General features: G+C 42.7%; 1 protein-coding gene across 5 annotated transcripts in view; it reads left to right on the forward strand.

Annotated features, from left to right (window-relative positions):
- The window catches only part of USP6NL (USP6 N-terminal like), a 112693-nt gene that overhangs the window by 27162 nt on the left and 64743 nt on the right, over nucleotides 1-20788 (forward strand). Inside the window, exon 1 of one of the 5 annotated variants that reach the window (XM_027897552.1) lies at nucleotides 19583-19754. The exons of the other annotated variants lie outside the window; for them this stretch is intronic. Within the exon in view, the coding sequence (XP_027753353.1) occupies nucleotides 19697-19754 (58 nt within the window). The 5' untranslated portion in view covers nucleotides 19583-19696. Of the gene's footprint in view, nucleotides 1-19582; nucleotides 19755-20788 lie in introns of those variants that run through there. 5 annotated transcript variants of the gene reach the window in all.

Genomic DNA, 20788 nt, shown 5'->3' on the forward strand with positions numbered 1-20788 from the left:
AAGGAACACCATGTATTGATTGCGTGTTTCATATGCAGCACCAAGTTTAAAACTTCTTTAAGACTGAATGTCCTAAGCATATAACTGTTTTTATAAGTAGTAAATAAGGTTGTGGGGGAAAGGATCCCTCTGGCCTCCAGTTTTCCCAAGATTTATTTCCAGACTGAGTCCTAGAAACAGGGTGAATAGCATCCATCATTCGACACCAGAAGCTTGTTATAAGCCCTGTGGTAAGAAAAGCTGCTGTGGAGAAGCAAATTCAATCCCTGCAGAAGAAATTCCTGCGAAATGCAGTTTGAAAGAACCCCATTACTAACATTTCATGGATTGAAATGTGGATTTAATGGGATAATTGAACAGCCTGCCAGACTTGCCGAGTCTAATTTTGCTTTTTACAGGCCAGAGTTTGTTTTCATTGTGGCCATGACCTCTGCCACCAGTTAAATTAAATTTAATTTTCTGTATCATAAGATGGTGATAAACAGGTGGTTTACAGGACTGCATCCTGCCAAGAGTGAGGCAGTGTGAGCATGAGTATCCACCTCATCTCCCAGTTCAAGTCCTGTGGGTTTGTCTTCACTCCTTGGCTGTTGAGGCTGACAATAGAAAATCCTTTGGTAGCCTCGGAGTCTTCCTTAGTGATAAAAGTGCAGGGAGCTAAACAAAGTTTTGGTTTAGGATGTCTCACTTTCCCATCCTGTTCTTTAATCTTGTGCTGTTTAAAAATTGAATTGTTTGAACTTTAAGGAGAAAGGGTCCTATAACTGTGTTGCATAGTCTTCCAATTGCAGTGAAGCTGAGAGTGTAGAGTTTTGGGTCTGCTTCTTATGAGTTTTGGTTTTGGGGAAACCCCAGACCCTCCCCATGTTTCGATAATACCAAGTCAGTTTTAAAAATGCCTCCAGTCCACTTATTGTCAAAGGGGTAACACTTTACATGCTCTGAGTCTGAAGGTGAACATGAAGTTGTAAAGAAATTTTGAATACTTGAATTTCTTTTAATGAATTATGAAAGTCTGTCTTCTTTGGATAAAATTCTAACTCGTGCCAGTATAAAATTCTCTTGATAAGCATTCTGATTCAAAGCCAGACATTCTACAGGTGCTGAAATCTTTCAGAATTTTAAAAAATAGTTCAAATGTTACTTCTCCTAGAGAAGTCCATGTAGAATATAAATCTATTATTTATTTTCTTTTTTCCATCCCTAAAATCCTGATTGAAATCCAAGTTATTTAAAATTAATAAAGAAATACTCATGTTTACTTCTTTCCTCCCTCTTACAGATGGCCACAGCAAAACTTAATTGGCAACATCACCTTGATGTTAGGATATAAAAAGAGATGTTGTATTAAAATACCTCTACCAGATGGGACAACTAAATTGAAACCCCAGAATTAAAAAGGGATGCAGCGTTTCAGTGTGAGAGAAAGATGCCTGTGGAGAAAACTTTTGGTTTGGTATTTGTTTTTATGGACTGCAAGAGGAGGCCCATGTTTGGTCACTGCAGTAGTTGGGCCTGTGAGGTGTGTGAAGGTTGGGCCAGCCAAGGATAACCAGGTTTTAACTCTCCAGCAATAGATCATCTCCATTAACAAATCCAGTTGCTGATGCAGTGCCCACTTGGGAAGTTACTGCCTGGATTCACTGGGGTGGAATCCTGTGTTTTGGACTCAGACTTGGCAAGAAATGGACAGTCTTTTTTGGCTTGTTTCTTTTGGCATGGACCGAGGGGATTAATTGCAAGGTGGAGAAAATAAGATAAAGGCCCCACATCAATACCAGCCTCGGTGTTTTCTCGTTCCCTTTGGTGATAGTAGAGGAAAGGCAGAATCAAATCAAGTGCTTTCTCTTGAGGCAGCTACGTCAGAAACTCTCTTCAGTCTCTTTAATTTTTCTGTTTGTTACAAGATCTTTGCACAGGAGGCTGAGAATTTGCCTTTTATGGGAGGTTCCCAGGTTACCTGAATTTTCTTTTTATTTTCTTCACATAATACTGTTATAATCCAGGTGGAGTATTTTAACTGATAAAAGCTGGATTAGAAGGTTTTTCTAGACCTGTCCTCAAATTACTTTTCTTAAAGGTAGGCCAAGTTAATAAAAATTAACAAGTTCTTCAGTGAGCTGCAAGCAGGGAGGTGTTTTTTTTTTCCCCATTTAATATGAAATTCTGCCCACAGCAGGCAAAGTATTGTATTCTGCAGCTCCTCAGTACATGTACAGCTTCAGTTCATTATTTACCATGGCTCAGTTTCTACCAATGGGACAGAATTTAACTGTGTTTCAACAGGTTCTTCTGACACTTGTATTAAAGTTTCAGCTGTGTTTTCACAAATAATTAATGCCACCAGAAATGACTCCTCCTGCCTTGTTCTGCTGCTCGCTTTGTCTCCTCATCCCAGTCCAAATCCCCACAGAGCTCTTCCCAAGCCTTTGTGTAGCCATGTAGTGATGGGGGTTGGGAAGCTGCACTTCTGGTTCTTGTGGAGCTCCCAGAATCCTGGTGGACTAATCCAGTTGCTGATGCAGATCCACAAAGGTTCATGTCAGCTCCAAGGAGGAGCCAGCAGTAGGATGTGACCGAATCCATGGGGAAAACTTTCCTTCAGTGGTGCTGATGCTGGTGGGAAGTGCTGCTGGGACTTCCTTCTGCGGGAGTGTGAGGAATTCACCTCAGGATGGTGCAGCCATGAACAAGTGATAGCACAGTTGGATCATTCTTCAACTGGACACACAGGGCAGTGTTTTTACGTAAAATACTCCTATTTCTGTGGCTGGCATTTGATCTCTCTCCCTTTAGGCAGTAACACCTTTCATGGGGTCTACACACATTGTGCCCTTTCTGTTGAGTTTCTTATCCTGACGTTTTATTGCCTTTTTTTACTTTATTTGTAATTTTATTTTCCTCACTTGTGTGATGGCAGCTGCAGTGATTAGGAAAGGTCGTGGTGCTGCTTTGCCATATGTAGCTGTTAATGACTGACTTAAGTGCCTGTTTATTTGGTTATTAGGTGGGTGGCATCATTTAACAGAGTACGGGGATGTTGTATCTTGGGAATTGATCTGTGGCATAACAAAATGAATACAGACAGCTTGAATTCATTTATCTACAGAGGAGCTACAGGAAAATGAAGTACTGCATGTTCTCTTTTATGCAGCAATGTTAGTCACCTGAAACAAGCCAGTTACCAGCAGGTGAGCACAGCAAAGGCGACTCATCTCCAGCTTCATACCCTGATTTGTTATTCCAATAAGTCTTGGGGTTTTTTGGGAAGGTGTGACCCTGAACCTCTAAATATTAGTCATCTGTAATATTCTCAATGATCCTGGAATACAGTTTTAGCTTTCTTACTTAGGAAATGTGGGAGCTTAACATAAAATATTCCTATAAAAGTAATTTTGAAAAAGAAGGAAGAGTAAGGAACCGTGTGCAGGGAAAAGCACAACAGGTTCACAGTGAAGTTTCTGCTGGATGGGACAGACCTTCATTTTGGTATAAATCTGCTCAGCTGTGTCTGCCTCTATGAAGCTGATCTGACTTGCTGTGTGTGGTGTGGGATTTTTTGTGTTGTCTTTTTTTTTTTTTTTTTCTTTAAACACCCACTGTAGTTGCTGTTTGTAGTCTGTGCAAGGACAATCAAATGTCAAGTAAAAGGGATCTGCAAAGCCTGGCCTGGTTTCAGCACAGCAGGAGGAACCTGGCAGCTGGGTGATTACTGGGTTCCTTGAAAGAAGAGGACAGTTAGGGATTAATTCAGGTTTTTGCTGAACATTTGAGCAGGTTAGTGGTTTCATGGTTTTGAGCTTGAGCTGCTGGATGAGCATATTTGGCTCTCTGGTTTCAGTGACTGCAGCCCAGACACGGATTCTGTTTTGCCCGAGGCGTTTGCCCTCCGTGTTTGCAAGAGAGCCAGACCTGAACGGGGCAGAAGGATGTGTGTGCTGTGCCTTTCCTTCCGTGGCAGCTCCTTTACTTCTGTCATTGTGTGAATTTTACAGCTGACAGCCCAGACATCGCAGTTTTGGTTTGGAGACTTTTGGGAGAAGGCCAAGAAGCTCTGCCTGAAGGACCCAGAAAAACAAACCTCAGTCTGTGTCTGGCATTTTTGTAGTTCAGGTGCACATGTTTTTCTGACTTAGATTTTGGTGAGATGGTAATTGTGCATATGCTGTTTGCAAGCATGTACAACTTTCTTCTTCTTGTTGCCCCTCAAAGCGTAATGCTGACGTTATTTGACACAACAGAGTATATTCCTTTCCTTGAAGAAAAACTTATGCCTTTTAAATATGCATATTTGAGGAATGAGGGATCACCTTATTTTTTCATGCCTTAAATTGTTAAGTTTCTGGTACTTTATCCTCATACTCACGAAACTTGGAATTTAATGTTAAATTTGCATGCCATTCTCCGTGTTTTGGTTGTGAAGTTGTGAAGCTTGTACAGAATTTATTCATTACAGCTTGAAAAGGTGATGCTTTTGCTTGTTAAGTTGCACTGGATAGGATTAAGCAACAGCGTGGAGATAAATGCTAATTAGTTTGTCTGTTTGTTTTCTGTAACTTCAAATGTGGTGAACATTTCCAAGTGAAAGGCCCCCGGCTGGACATTTTCTCCAGCAGATAATTGCAGCACTTGGGTGGCTGGGACAGTGCTTTGGTGTATATTGGCCTTTCACAACTTCCCTGCGTATCTTAGCTGGCTTCTCCAAGCATTTTTGTCCTGTTCAGCTTCTAGATCTTTTGGTATAGCTTGTAAGGAAAACATCCAGACTTCTCCAATCAGCTAACACAGCCAAGTTTTTTAGTTAATTCTGTCTAACAGCAAATAAAAATACTGGTTTCTCGCTGGATTAGATTCCTCTGTTTCATCCTTCTGGTCATAGGTCCAGGCAGTTTCTTCTAAAGGAAATTATCTGTCAGCATTAGTATTAAACTATCCATAAAAATGTTAATTTGAACTGAATTCCAGATCAAACAGAAAACTTAATTCCTGTCAGTTAATTAAATTCTTGGTGGAAATGAGAAAATAAGTACACAGATGCCTGAGACTGCTGCTGTCTCTGTGCTAATAAAGCAGCTAACGAAGCATTTTTTTAGCTGTACCTGGAGGGGGCAGATCCTTGGTGGGAATGATTTCCTCAAGGAACAAACCCTACTATCTTCTGCATCATGTCCCAGGTGATACAGGGTTTTGTTTTTTGGTTTTTTTTTTCCCTACTACTATTTTCTGTAGCATTATAACACGGCAACACAAACAAATGGTTGATGTTTTCTCCCTCCCTTCCCTCTGTGTGTGTGCTGGTTGTTTTTTTCGTTTGTTTGGGTCGGGTTTTTTGCAAACAGTAATTTTTTTGTATGGCACTGTTGTGCTTTCAGCACGTTATCACCATCCAGATGCTCCCTCCATTCCTGTGGCACATGAGCAGCCTTTTTGGGACTGTTATAGTGTAATGCAGATATTAATGAAGTGTAAGTGGGATCTGGAATGAAGAGAAATCTCTATTTCCTTCTGGTTTAATTCATCATTGGAAAAACAGGTTTCTATTTCAGAGTCTAAAACTCAAATGTCTTTTTCTCAGCGTTCCTGTTGGAGTGGTGTCAGTGATGGCTGTGCCTTCCTCTCCCTGTATCAGTGCAGGCACCAGTTCTCTCTGACTGTGGAATGTTCAAATGGAACCTTCCTGCCCTTTGTTTTTCCAGAAGCAAATGGCAAAGGCCTGGGAGCTGTGGGTCAATCAGATTGCACAAAACTGTCTGCGTTTATTGACTGGCAAATGTTTTTATTCCCTGGAAACTGAAGGGGAAAATGGTTTGGGTTTTATTTTTCTTGGGTTTTTTTTTTTTTAGATGAGACATTTTTCTTTTGAGATTTAGCTAATATACCAGGCAAGATGAATGTGCAGACATTTGGAGGGGAATACAAGTGTGAATAGGCAAGTTTCACCATGTCTGCTGGTCTATACTATGTGCTAGTTTTCCCCCCAAAATATTTTGACTAAAGGCACTCTCCAAGCGTTTTTTAATCTTCCATGAGTCAGGAGTATCTTGCGGAGGTTAAGGCTAAGTTTCAGGCTTGTTTTTTTACAAATAGATCCCTCAAAATTTTAATTTTAATAATTTTGGTTCACTGGTTCCTGTCACAGTTAGAATGGAAGCATGGCTTTTGCTGCTAAACCTCATTTTTGAGTGGGAAAGAGCAGTAGTCTGAAGGACATGGTTATAGTGCAGTTCACAGGTCTCAAGTGGAACGTGAGAAGTTGCCTTGATCTGAGACTTCCTCTTGCTGATAGAAAAGGAAATACTGTTTGTGCTAATGAAGGGACTTCAGTAACTTGCAGACGCTGTGATCTTTTCTAGAGAAATATTTTCTGTTCCACTTAAAGTCACGTTGTTTGGATTAGTGGAACAATTCTTCATCATTTTCAAGCGCTGGGTGTTTCTGGGATGCTTCCAGGGCTCCCCAGCGTGCTCTGTCCTGCTGATCTCAGGCGTTGCACTTTGCTGTGTGGTGGATAAACGGCTGCACCGTTGCTCCGTGTCCTCATTTTTCTCCTCCCATAAAGAAAAAACCTGACTAATCCTTTCCTTTTTCTGATGGCAGCTGTACATTGAAAGGACTTTACCGTGTTTTGCAAAATTTCCCCGTCTATGCTGCAGCTGCATCGAGTCTTGAAGCCACTGTGTCACGTCAGGGTTGTGTTCAGACGGTGGTGTGGAGCACACGCTGCACAAGTCAGACACACACAGATCAATAGAAATGTTTTTTGTCAATTTTCAGCTGTGAATTAGTACCCTAGTTAAGGTTTTAGAATATGTGGGATGAGTGCTACTCTGGAGCTTGCCAAATCTGTAGATGAAAGAGAAAATAAGCTACACAGACTCCAATTCCCATTACTATTTAGTTTATAGGCGTTGGAATGACCTTCTAATCTGTGCAGTGATAATTGCCTGTTTTGCATAATTTGGAAAGCTTCACGGAAGACTATTTGTAGTGATGGAACATGTATTAAAAATCATTGTCTGGTAACTAATAAGAATGTAAAGCCATTCTATAAATAGTGCAGATAAGCTCTGAAGGGAAGAATGAGCAAACACATTTAACACAAATCAGAGGACAACTGCACTGGGGCCCGGGCCGTGCATTTCACACAGCAGGGCCAGGAGTGTGGAGAGCTGTGACTCCAACATCCCTCTGTGTCTCGGCAGTTTTCCCAGGTCTAGCTCAAACCTCAGCCTTATTCCTTGGGCACAACATAACCTGGAGGTAGGAGTGTGTCTCGCAGATAGTTGAACCTGGAAGGATTCCAGTTTTCCATCCTTCCAAGTCACTTCCCAGCACAAACTGGAGAACAGTAAATAGAGATGCTCTGGAGCTTTGCTCCGGAGTGCTCTTCTAGTTCAGACTAAAATGCTGTTTAGAGAATTGCATGGAACATCAGCAGTCTTTTACCCCAGATTCGTGAGCTTGACATTGGATAGAATATCCTAAACAGGTTTTCCTATAAACGGAATTTCTGGTAGGGTTGGTATTTCAGGGGCAGAAAGGGGATCAAGAGATTGTGCATGAATGTATTGCAGACTGACATTTATGGCCTGGGTTTGTATGTGCTCTGCCTCTCGAGATTAAATGCTGAATTCATGGGAAGGTTTCTGTCTGGCCCCTGTTTTGGGCTTCCACGGCAAGGTTTTGGTAGCCAGGGCTGCAGAGGTGGCCTGTGTTTGAAGGGACCAGGGCCTGTCTCCTGTGTTGGACACAGCCAGATCCACCTTGCTGCAGAACATCCTTGGCCAAAGCTGAGCTCATCAGTGAAGTTGGTGGCACCTCTGGGGAAGATATTTAAGCAAGGATAAAAACCACAGTGCAGCAGTTGTGAGAGAGGAGGACGAGAAGAATGTGTGGGAATCAACTCTGCAGACCCCAAGGTTCAGTGGAGGAGGGGGAGGAGGAGCTGCTCCAGGCCCCAGAGCAGAGATTCTTTGGCAGCTTTTGGAGACCTGCAGAACAAGGAGGGCACAGAGATCCAACTGTGGAGTCCCCTCCTTCTGAACAAATGGATGTGCCCTGAAGGGACACATCCTGCAGCCTGTGGAGAGCCCGTGCTGGAGCTCCTGGTTCCCAGAGAGGAGCCCACACAGGAGCAGGTTTTCTGGCAGGAACAGCAGCTGGCGGGAAGGGCCCACAGTGGAACAGTCTTGTGAAGGACTTTGTCCTGTGGGAGGGACCCCATGCTGGAGCAGGGGAAGAGTGTGAGGAGGAAGAAGCAGCAAAGACCAACTGCTATGGACTGACTGCAAGTCCCATTCCCCATCCCCCGGTGCCAGGATGGGGAGAACATTAAAGAATGAAGTTGAGCCTGGGAAGAATGCTGTGTTTGTCCCCATCCTACTATTTTTAGCTGCCAGTAAATTAATTTCCCCAAGCCAAGTCTGTTTTGCTCATGAGGGTGATTGGTGACTTCCCTGTCTATCTTGATCCACGAGCTTTTCCTCTTTCCTCTGTCCTGTTGAGGAGGAGGAGTGAGAGCAGCTCAGTGGGCACCTGGCACCCAGATAAGGATCAACCTACTCCAGCAACGCTGAGGATGTGGACAGAGATAAACTGTGCAGGCCTGTGTTCCTGTGGTTCTCCCTCATCCAAGTTCCCCTAAAGTGCTGGGGATGTTGTGATGGCCGTGGGAGTGAATTGAGCACTCGGCCTTTTCCCGTGGGAGGTTGCAGGGCACTCACATGATCCTGTTTACCAGCCCTGCCCACAGCAGCGACTTCCAGGAGAGCTGGAGACCACCAGCAGTGCCAAGAGCTGTAAATCCAGGACTGGATGTCTCAGGGATGTCCTCCTACATTTTTCCTTTATGCTCTCTTAATATACTACTGGGTAAAATCTGTGCTAAAAACAAATTAAACATTTAATAAGCTCCTTAACATAATGTTTATTAATTGGTTTTGAAACACTATGTATTGGTACAACAGTGGATTTTTGGGGCAATTTCAGGTGGTGTTAAAACCGCTAAAGTCATTGCTACCATTAGGAAACCTCAACACATCTCTCTTGCATCATATCTAGAGGAATGGCACGACAGGAGAAGCTTGGAGAAAAGATAACTGAATTAGGGTTAATGTGAGGTGGTTGCAGGGGACACAACATTTATTTGATGTTTATTTAACTAAGCTGCCTTTCTGGGCAATTTCTGCTTACTTTTTAATTTAAAAAAACTTCTCTGCATCATTTTGCATTTCTCATCTCCAGCCTATTTTTGCCTGCTTTTTATCTGTCATGCAGCTTTCATCAGTTGAGTTCATAGATTTCTGGTTAGCAGTAAAACAGTTGTTTCCAATTAAAAACTAAAAAGAAAATAAATCTTACAGACTCATATTTGGGAATAATTTATTTTAATACAAAGATGTTACAAAACTGCTGTAACATGAAAACTATTTCAGTTCTTTTATTATTTTGAATGACTTTTTTTTTTTCCCCTCTGCAATTAAAAAACTGCAGATGAGTTTGTGTCCCAACCTGGGAAACAAGAGTGGGAAACAAACTTCTTTATTCTGACACAAATGTGAGCAGTCCTTCAATTAAAATTTGGTCTCAATCCTGCAGTCCCACATGAAAGGGACCTGTTGGGGATTCTGTTTATATGAACTTAGAAGCTTGAACTTGAAATTCCGACAGATAAATGATACATCAGGGTGCTGGGGTAGTAGTGACATTCCAGTTCCTGAGAAGTAGCTGCTTTTGAGGTCTAAGAACGAGAACTTCGCCGTGTTTGCCCTGAAGTGGCCACACAGCTGTATCTGGCAGTCAGGCCACTGCAGAAGATCATAAATGTGACAGTTCCCTGTGTGTGGAATCCTTAGGGATTAACTTGGAGCTACCCAGAAGGTAGTGTCATGATTTTAAAGTGAAGCTAATTTAGAGTCACCTAATTTGTGTTCCTTTTGTGCTGTTAAGTTCTTTCAGAAGCCTCAGTTGTGTGGCTTTGGACAAAAACTGTGCTTTTCTCTCTTTTATGGTGGTGGTTGTTTTAGTTATATGGAAAATTCTAGTTCACTAGACCCCTTCCCACTAACTTGTGGCATAGCCCATTCTTATTCCATTTCTTCTGTTTCTTTTTCATCTTTCTAAGCGTGTGCAGTTGTTTTGGATCCCTTTTTTGCCTTTGTGACTTTTCCCTTAGGCTTTTGACTCTTTATTTTATTTTTTTTTTTCCATTTCAGCACTGTTTGTGTGTCCAGAGGGATAGAAAATAGTGCTGATCTCATGTATGGGGTACAAGGCAGTGAGAAAATAGGTTCTCAAATCTGATGGAATTAGTTCTACAACAAGGCAGTAAAAACTTAGAGCAGCTAATTTTTTTAATTAATTTAATATTTGGGTTTCTTACTTGTGGTTTTGTGCATTAAAATACCTGTGATGTGAGATAGTTTTAAAATCCCTGTCCATTGGCTTGAAGTCCCTTACCCCTTACTGGTGATGACCCCTAAATGCTTTAACTTGACAGCTTATTATATTCTGGAAGTTTTTTGCATCATCTTCTTAAAATATCATTCCTTAAATAAAACATCACGCTTCCCCCTCCCCCCCCCCCCCCCCCCCCCACTTTCTGTATCCTCTTTTCATATTGTTTGCATTTGTCCTGTCGTTATTTCTGACTCGTAAATTCTCACTGTTCTGCTTTTGCAGTGTCAGGAGGTGTCGTTACCAGAGAACAATTATCCAGGTCGATGCCCTGGCAGGGTGTTGAGGGTCGGGGTAAAGGTTGCAGTGGCTGAGCTGAGCTGAGCCTGGGCTGGACCTGCAGTTCTGAGAGAGTGTGTTCCAGCCCCACCTGCATCCACAGCACCCGAGTACATTTGGCCCATCAGACAGCAGCATGCATTTACATTCCCTCTAAAGACTTCTGATTTAGTAAAGCCTCATCAGCTGAGTCGCAAATCCGTGTATTTGTCTGGTGCTTTCGTTTAAAATCCTGTGTGTTTATCTGAAGAAAGGGGTTTGGTCTGCGTTGGAGGTGATTCAGTGAAGCCTCCTGGGCTCAACAGCACCTGAAGAGTAATGGGCTGTTGGTGAGAGTGTTCTGATGGGGGCAGAACTTCCCGGGGCGTGCAGCTGACTCAGTGTTCAGAGAAATCTGTCAATGATGTGTCTGAGGTGGCCTGAATGTTCCCCTGGGACTGAACAGCCTGTTGTGCCTCAGGTACAAAGTACTCTCTGCAGCTTTTCTTTTCCTCTGTGTTTATAGCCCCCGTTATCACAGCAGTGTGAGCTGTTTGTTCCTGTTGTCAGGTTTTAGGTTTCGTGCTCTTCCCGAACGGTGGGTGGTGGCAAATAAAGGGTATGTGTGAGTAATTTTATAGCGTTCAGTGGTTACACCCCCTGGATTTTCATACACCAGGGAAGAAAGTGAGGGTAGGGAAGGAGAAAACCAGTGAACAGGACTTCTAGACTTAGTACAGGGAAGTTTGCACAGATGACTAACACACCCCAAGAGCTGTTGTGTTCAGGGTGGATTATGGTAAAATAAACTTAAGTTGAAAATTATCTGTGCTGCTTCTCCCCGCCTTAAAAGGGAGGCTGAGTTGTTTATGAATTTGCTCAAACACTTGCTGTCATAACAAGTTGTTTGTTGTTAAATTAACTGGTTTCAGAAAACTCAAACAGGAGAAATATTTGGTGTTTTCCCCTCACATTGAGCCTTCTGTGTTGGCAGGTGACAACTGTACTGCTGAAGAGGGAAGAGTTGATGAAAGGCTTTTCATCAAGTTTGAAGCCCCTGGAGTAATAACTCCTAATCCTTCCAAAGTGCTGTAACTGAAGGAAATTCTATGATGTTCATCCTCTTCATTTCCTGTGCTATTGCCAGACCTTCTTGGAGTACCTTTGCAGGGATAGGGCCTTGGTTTTACTGCATCACAGGTCCTTGTTTCCAGGACATGCTTTGGCTTGGTTTGTAGAAACGTCAGAAATGCAAAGTTGGGATTTTGGTAAGTACTGAAGGAATGTCTTTGGCTGTAAGAGGGAAACACAGTTGATAGCCAAGACGTTTTTCCCTTGCAAGTCATTTTGGGTTTATCTTCAGTGAGGCTTGAATTTGCTGAACTTTCATGTGAAGTCGATGAATTTCAGAGTGAGTGTTGCACGTGGTGGGAAGGTTCCCTGTCTGACACCATGGCTACACCTCCAGGTCAAAAGCAGCTTTTAAAAGCAGTTTAGGCACAGCAAGAGCTTTGACCTGTAAGTTCTGTATCTGCAGCTGCTGCTTGTATTTAGAGCTTGGAATAGGTGTTGCCAAAGTACTGCAGTGTTTGCATTAGATGAAGTAGACGTTTTCTCTGTACCGAGTTCAAAACTGCTTTTTAGCCATTTCAGGTGGTTTACTGTTGAGATATGAGAGTCTGTGACAAGTGGTCAGATTTTTCTGGGTTATGGGTAGTTTGCTTTTGATTGTTTTGGAATTTTTTTCCCCCCTAAACAGACTGTAGTGGTTACAAAGTGGATCTTCATTAGTAGGTTTAGTGCATTATTGACTTAAGCATTAACAAATAAATGGATTTTCTGCTCGATGCCTGTGCACCAGGCTTCGACTAAAATTAACCTCGTGTTTGTCTTGCAACAGAAAACTCGTTAAGGTGTTTGCTCTGTGTGTTTGTAGCTCTTCATTTTGCATCAGTACTGAAATAAAACTCCTGATTTTGAGAGAAGCAGCACTGAGAACTTGACAGTGGGTTTGTTCTACTGAGGTACCTCAGTGTTTATCTTGCTCTCAACCAGTTGAAAGAAAGTGTTAGTGATACGTCTGTTAATGCACTGATTGCTAAAGTAATTGTTTCCTTACACCAGCAGAATAAATTAATAATTGTTGTCTTAAGTGACCGCCGGATATTTGTAAAAACATTTTCAGAATGAGCCAAATGGTGCCTCTCGCTGTGATCTCATACTTGAAGGAGGCTTATGACCTCTTTGGAACATTCTGTTCTGATCAACCTGTGTTATCTTTTAAAATCAGCTGTTCAAACAAATGCCTTGTGGTTTTTGTTTTGTGGTCCTGCATTGCTCCAGCTTTGTGCCTGACCTCAGTGGCATCTCACCTTGTCTGTGCTTAAATGCCAGGCTGTCCTGAGGTGCAGGGATCAATTAAATCTGAAAACTAATTGGATGTTACATTTAGCAAGAACTGATTGAAATAAAGGTGGTGGATATAACCTAGGCAGAAGGTTTCTGTTACTGGTACATTGGTTTGTGTATAAACAGCCACAAAGTTTGATTTTTTTTTTTCCCTTTGGATTGTTTTAACCAAACTCTGAAGCTGTTTTATATTGATAAAGGCTTTAGCTGATGCAAACTAGATGGGGGCAAACAAATTAATACTGGTATTTCAAATTGTGGCTTTGGGATTTCCTGCAGCCCCTATGCCATTTTCCCTCGGCTTCAGGCTGGGACCCAGACCCAGGACAGCCTGGGAGGCCCTAATTCCTTCTTGCACGGGAAATGCCGTGGCTGTTTACTTGGTTTTGTTTACCAGCCCTCAGTCAGTGAAACTGAAAACAACAGAACCTTCTTGTCTATCAGCAACTTCCTTTTCTCGTAGCAAGGATGAAGAAACTTCCCCTGTTTCTGCTGCCGTTCAGACAAACTTGTTTACCCTTCCTCTGGTTATCTTTTACTCCTCCAGCCCTTCTTATAACCTCTTTATAAACATAAAAAACAGGGATCTAGTGCATGGATGACAGTTAAGATGATTTCAAATGCTCACAGGAGATTTCAGTGTTTTCCCCCTGTCCCCAAATGCCATTTTAGTTTTTAATTGAGTGACAGATATTAGAGGGAGCTGATGACTCAGGTTTTTTTCAGAGCAGCCCCATGCTGTGTAGACATGACTGGTGTTACAAGCAGGCAGGTGTCTAAATTTGCCTTCATGTCTTTCTGGGGTCTTAGTGAAACTTATCCTAGTCACCAAGAGAAGGTTTAGTGTCACGGGAGCATCTTGGTGCCATTCAGACTTTCCATAGGATTCACTCAGAGGATCCTATTTGTACTTAGGGTATTACTGCAGTTAGAATGTTTATCTGCTCCAAGATGAATAGCTCAGAGACAGCCATTGAAGAAAGCTGTTCAGCTACGGTGAGCAGAGCTGTAGTGTGCAACTCACTCAGCATTTTTATTTTTGTGGAAACACTTCAAATATGTTAAGATTATAGTTAGAGTTGAAGAGAGAGGGGCCTCACAGCTCCTCTCTGACTTCTGATGGTTCCTTCAGTGTATCCCGGTGGTAGGTGGAGGGATGACTGAGATCCACACTCTATGGAATGGGATCCCAACAGCCTGCCCAGCAGCCTGTAGTAACTACAGCAACGTGCTTTTGCTGGAATAAAGCAAGAAATGGTTTTTTCATCCTGCTAGAATTTTAGCAGTATTTAAGATTTTATTTTCCTGTTGTGTGTGTGTGTGTGTTGAGGTGAAACTGAGCTTATGAAAATAAATCCTGAGGTCCTCCCATGCAGGGGCTGTGCCCGGAGAGGACACTCAGGTTGAGGTGTGGACTGGGGATCAGGCTGGGTTTTTTTTTGGGGGGGGGGAAGGAGCAGTTCCTGAGCACTCCATGCTGTGTGTTCCAGGAGAAGGCAGAAATGTTGTAGGCTGGCAGTCCTTGTGCAGCTGGTGCAGGTGAGCAAAAGCTGGCTCTGTCAGGGGCTGCTCATCCGCTGCGTTTGCAGACGCTCCCTGTCGGGTCTCAGGGCAGGTTCGGGTAGGGAGGAGCAGCCCGGGCTCGGCCGGAGCTCAGCGCGGGGGCAGCCGCTGCTCCTTCCCCTTCAGGTTCTGCTCCTGCCGCCTCGAGTGAGCGCTGTGTGTCTTTCTGAGCTGGCTCGGAGCTCTTTTAGTCTTATTAAGTGGCGGAATGGCGTCTATTACAAAAACAAACCCTCCCTTTCTTCCTGTTGTAATCAGTTAAATCGGCTGTGTAATTAAATGATGAGCTGGACTGTGGGTACGGCAGTGCAGTCAAAGATTGGCTGTGTAGAGGAGCAAACCTCTTTGTTTTAGCCAGTAAAATGATACCAATATAGATGAGATTTTGTTAACTGAGGAACTTTTGTAACTTCTCTGGCCCTACAGAAGAAATAAACCAGCTTCCTCAAAAATGAAGACCCCCTTTTAAAAGTTTCTTCCAGAGTCTGTATGAGCGTCATTTTAGTGATGCTTTAAGACTTCCCATCATTAATGCTGAATTTTAAAATATAATTATTGTTGGGTTCATTAATTTTGACTAATGCTGAGATAAAAATGAATAATCAGGAGACTTAACATAATTAGTGCAGTGTGGCAACTGACTACTTAAATATGAGTCTGTTAATGTGGGAGGCATAGCTCTGGCTCTGAAATGTTCTGCTTTGTGTCAGAATCTAAAATATTAGAACCATTATATCTTCCAATTGATACTGCAAATCGTAGTGCTGTGAAAACATTCACTAATGAAGATGTTCAGAACAGGAAATCTGAAATTATGTCTGAAAATAATGTTAGAATTTCAGAGAGTATTTTTTTATGTTCTTTTGATTTATGTTGCTGGGAAAAAAAAGTGATTTTTTTTTTTATATGTATGTCATCCTGATGTATGGCATTTGGAAAACGAAGGGGAAATTTATTGCAGGGAATGGTTGTGTTCAATCTTGCTGAAAGATGGTTTTGCCTGTATGTTTAGTAGCCTGTCACAGTGAAAAGAAGTATAGGCAGCCTCAGTGTGCAGAAGGGATATTTTAGTTTTCAAAAGCCTCTGGGAACTGCAGACATAATACACTTTAAAAGTACAAAGGATCAAAAAGCATGGCATTTTTCAGCTAAATTTGCTTATAAAATCATAACCAGTACCTGAAAAAGCACTGGTATGAAAGAATGACTTGACTGATATTAGGTTGAGGGTAAAATTCCTGTAATCTTCCTGCTTTTTATCTGTCAGTAGCGCTTCTGATGAGGTTAAGTGTCTGATCCTACCATATAATGCAGCAGCTGATTTGCAGCATATTTTATTAAGACATTAATTATAAAGGCTTGGACTAGTGCTGGGAAAGGTCATGGATTTCAGGGGAGTGTGGGAGTAATACTCATGGGCTGTAGATGAAGCAGATTATATGGTACAGCAGGATCAGCTCTAGCCACAGTAGGAGTTCCAGGAAATTTAATCTTTGGTGGAAGACCATGAAAATGATTTCCACGTAGCAGAAACCCTCCCGTGTTTCTCCATGAAGGCTGGATCTGTGCCGCTCCGCCGCTGCTGGGTTCTAACTCTGGCTGTGTCTCCTGGAAAAGTGGGATGATGCAGCTCTGCTCCCATCACCACTGGAACTGTTTGGAGGGCTCCAGTTACTGAGATCAGCCGAGTATTTGCGTCTCCTGACAGGTGGAATGTGTAGGTGAGGGAGCACTTCTCTGTGGCCCTGACGTTGCTCTTAGGTAGCAGTGAGGAAGAACAGCAGTGAACTAATGACAAGGCCAGATGCCAAGTGCACCCCTGGGAAGAGAGAACAAAGGATGACTTAGGCTTAGACATAACACATTAGGTGGTTGTTGCACAAGTCAGACCAGTCTGAACATACTGGCAAGCCCCAAATTACACCCAGGCCGAGTTTTTACATTGAAGTCTATGAAGAGCTGCCCTAAATGTTTTGGGTTGTGTTGACAGAGTCCTGGGCAGGAGGGTGGGCTGTGCATTGTTTATGTTTCCCTTTTCTTTCAAGAAAGGAGCATTGTTCAGAATTGCCCTTACTCTTTTCAGTGTAGCTTGTTGCAAATTGGCAATTACGGTTTTCTCGTGGCTTTGCAATTGATTATGTTAACCTTCAGCAAATTAATTATCTTCTGGCTCGTAACTGCACACAAAACACTTTGTAAAGTGGAATTACAGTAGAACCCTGCCAGATCTTGTCACTCCACTTTGTAACCCGCGCGGTGACATTCATAAGGCTCAGAAGTGAGGTGATGACATGAGCATTCCAATTGCAGCCTCCAGCTGGTGAGTTGCTGGCAGAGCTGATGGAGGTGATTCAGTTTTCAGGTGTACTTATTTATGTGAAACACGCAGAAAAACAAATTGCAGATTAGGACTAAGTGCACGGACAAGTTGTATTTGATTAGATTACGTTCTTTCTGGTTTTTTTGCTGGTGTATTCTGAGTTTTATTCTTTCAGTATTCTGTTAATTAATATGTATCAGTAAGACTCTGTTACTAAAAACAGTGATAGACATGTTGCAGTAATATTGGTAGAATTCCTCTAAGTCCTTTCCTTATTGCTGCTTAAAAACGAGGTAGTTTGGGTAGTTGATTTAAATTCTCTGCAATATATAGACTACAAAATTCTCATTTCTTGTTTGGACACGGGTTTCTTCTGTGGAATATTGCTTAGCAGGGCTGCTTTGCTTTCCCTGCTCTTGCTTTGAGTCCTTTGGGGATCACTTTAAAATTGCTTGGAGGGAGTTTTCAGCAGCAGTTAATTATACTAATCTCCACAGTGACCATTTTCCACTGGTGGCTGTGCAGCGTCTCAAAGGAGATGTTGCAAAACTGCAGCTATTCTGCCACAGTGAAACTCAATTTTTTCACTAAGAGGAGAGTGCAGTCATCTTCAGCAGAGTTAAATCTTTACTTTTATATCTTTCACCTGTTACTCCTCATGCTGTAAAACTACAGTAGTGTCTACTCTGAAGAAATGCTGATGAATGGGGGGAGGGTACATGTATTTTGCTGTTGGAATAGGGTTTTTTGGTGCAGAGCATAATGCAATATATTAATTTTACCAGCTGCTTTACCTTTATTTGCCTTTGGAAGAGGGAAAAAATTCAGTTCAGCCCAAATCTTTCCTCTGTGTTAAGTCTGCTTGAAAACACCCACAAAAATAGACATGCTAAACTTGAGAGATTTCCAAGAAGTGTCAGTATCTATAGCTCTAGCATAGCTACAGTTTGTGTATATATATATATATATATATGTCTGGAAATATCTATATCTGTAATACGGCTTGTTGCTGCCTGGGGGAGCGTGTGGTAGAAGAGCACCAGTGGATGTTAAAAAGCAAGTTGTTTTCAAGTGGTGAAGGTGTTACCTGTGAGAGAGTTAACCTGGAACAAGTGCTTGTGCTCGTTGGGGGAGAGTTCTTTTCATCCTCACCACAAATGCCCTCTCAGGTAAAAAAAACCCGAGAAAATAGCTGGTTTTATAAAACCAGTTGAGTTGTTCTGCCATGAGCAAAGAGGAAGATGATTTTGGTACAGCAGGATTGCTGCTCTGGGCATAGGGATGTCAGCAGTAAAAGGCTGCTTTTGAGGGACAGGTGCCTGGTGCTGGATGTGGCACTGGCTTAATCTAAACTGACAGTGAGACCAGAGACTAAACTATTGACACCTGGGTTTGGGTGGGATCCGTGAGCAGCAATCAGGGGTAAAGACAAAGGAGCTGCTGCTCATTTCCAGGCTCGGTGCTCAGCCAGGCGAGATGGGGAGGAAGGTTAAAACAATTGAAGGAACTTAAATTTTTTTTTTTTTTTTTTTTTTTCAGTCTGTGGGGGAAGAATAGTCTGACACACTTGATCAGATCTGTCTTGTGTTCCTGGCATTTTAACACTTCTCAGAGCACAAGAAAACCACAGAATGGTTGCGGTTGGAAGGGACCTCTGGATGTCATCTGATCCAACCACTGCTCACAGAGCTGGTTGCTCAGGATCACGTTGAGGTTGCTTATGAACATCTCCAAGGATGGAGACTCCGTAGCTTCCCAGGGTAACCTGTGCCAGTCCCACTGACCATCTCTCAGTTGGCTTCCCAAACAGCTGGAAGCTCATGCAGGTCTTCTGTGCTGGGTCAGGTAGTGTGTGTGCCCTGACTTCCTTAGGCTGGGAGAGAGATGGAATTGGCTGGGAGATGGAATTGGCTGGTTCCTGGCTGCAGGCAGCAAACACCGGCTGGCTGTTTGTGTGAGAGCTGAAATCTCTGCAGGAGAATGGCTTCGTGTGTGTGTCCTGGAATATTTGGCATGGAGATCTGTTTTCCAGGTTTTGAGGATGCAGATGAATTCTGCCTATTTTAAATCTTGAATTCTTGTTCTTTTATCAACCAAAACTTTCTTGTCAACTTCTGCCATACCGGGTGTTTCAGGTCCCCAAGATATCCAGAACAATGAAGGAATTTAGAGCAGAAAATACGTAAAATCTCCATTCTGCCTTCGGGGAATGCCAAACAGTTACAGAAATTGTATTTTAGAGTTACTCAATTTCATGGTTTCTGAAGTAATAAAGCAGCAATAGGGTACTTCGAGCCCCATTTCTCGTGAGTCCTTTCAGTGAGATGCTTTTCCTGCAGCGCTGGGTAAATACCAGTAAGAATTCTTAGCCGAGAGTGTCACAGGAGCCGCGGCCTCTGAGGCTGTTTGTTCAAATCCCTTTGTTTATTATGAGCTGGAATGCGGGGCTGTGGGCTGGGGTGGGGAACACCAGCGTGGTGCCTGCCTGACACTCGCAGTAACAAATGGCAGCTTTGTTGGAGGAGCTGCAGCTCCTGGAGCTGCGGAGGGGCCGTGTCTGGAAAAAGGAGCACGTGTCGAGTGGCTCGGGTTGTGTGGAGGGGGTGCTGCGAGCAGAGGAGGAGAACTTTCCCCGGGTCGTTCCTGATAAACTGATTTAGAATATGGTCTAGAAACAAACAGGTTTACTTCATGAAGACTAAAACAGAGCTCTACAAGGACTGGGAAGAAAATGACAGTCTAAAGACTGGTAAAGTGTTTTTATTTTATGTACTGGTCTTTAATTCTGTGTGTCGTGCTTGTTTTACTTCTCTCTTATTTCAAATTAGTAATAACTGAGTTCTAAGTATTTAATACTACCAAGATAACGATGTTTAATGGTGGAAGAAATGTAGTTCAGTTGACTTCTGGAAATATGTATTTCTGAGGAGGTGTTGCTACATCAAAGGGATTGCTTTTCTAACTAACTAGTTCCCTTTATGTTAAAAGTTCTTGTCTGTGTTGAAAGTTTTCACTGCATGAGGAAAAAAAGAAGGTATAACTGATGCTTAATTCCTTTCGTTCAGAGCGGGTTTAATGTTGATGTGCAGGTATTTACCAGGAGTTTTCCTTTTGAACATCGTGTACCCACAACAAAATACTACCAAGTGTACGTCATGGCTTTTCCTTCGTTGTTTATGGGAATGGACTGGAAGGAAAATAAACAGCCTGAGTATTTAAGGGACTTTGTGATACGAGCAGAGACTTTGTTTATTGCTCTGATGTGTGCTTTGAATGTGTAGATGTGGAGCAGCTGTGGTAGTGCCTGCAGACAGCAATTTGTGCCACTGCAGCTCTTTGTGCACTGGGATGTGTAATGTGCGAACAAGTAAGAATTGGGCTAAGGTAATGGAAAACAAATTAGCATGTTTCAAGTCTTTTGGGCTTTTCGGAGTACTTTGCTGTTGAAGAGACAGTAGGATAGGTCAGAGAACAAAAAAGAGAGAAATCTCTTTTCAGAATTTGGGGTAAGGTTGCGTGGGATGCTGTTAATATATTGGGCCTCAGCCACAAGGAAAAAGGCATTATTTCTGTGGGTGCTGGTCCACAGCAGCTGAACATGAGCCACTGTGTGCCCAGGTGGCCAAGAAGGCCAGTGGCATCCTGGCTTGTGCCAGCAGGACCAGGGCAGTGACCATCTCCTGTGTGAGGGCCTGGGGATGCCACACCTCAAATCCTGTGTGCAGTTTTGTGTCCCTCACTCCAGCAAAGACATTTTGATGCTGGATCTTGTCCAGAGAAGGG

Source organism: Empidonax traillii, unplaced genomic scaffold, assembly GCF_003031625.1.
Source record: "Empidonax traillii isolate 1590-97213 ecotype Southwest subspecies unplaced genomic scaffold, ASM303162v1 scaffold549:size456157, whole genome shotgun sequence".
In the NCBI taxonomy this organism is placed as follows: domain Eukaryota; kingdom Metazoa; phylum Chordata; class Aves; order Passeriformes; family Tyrannidae; genus Empidonax; species Empidonax traillii.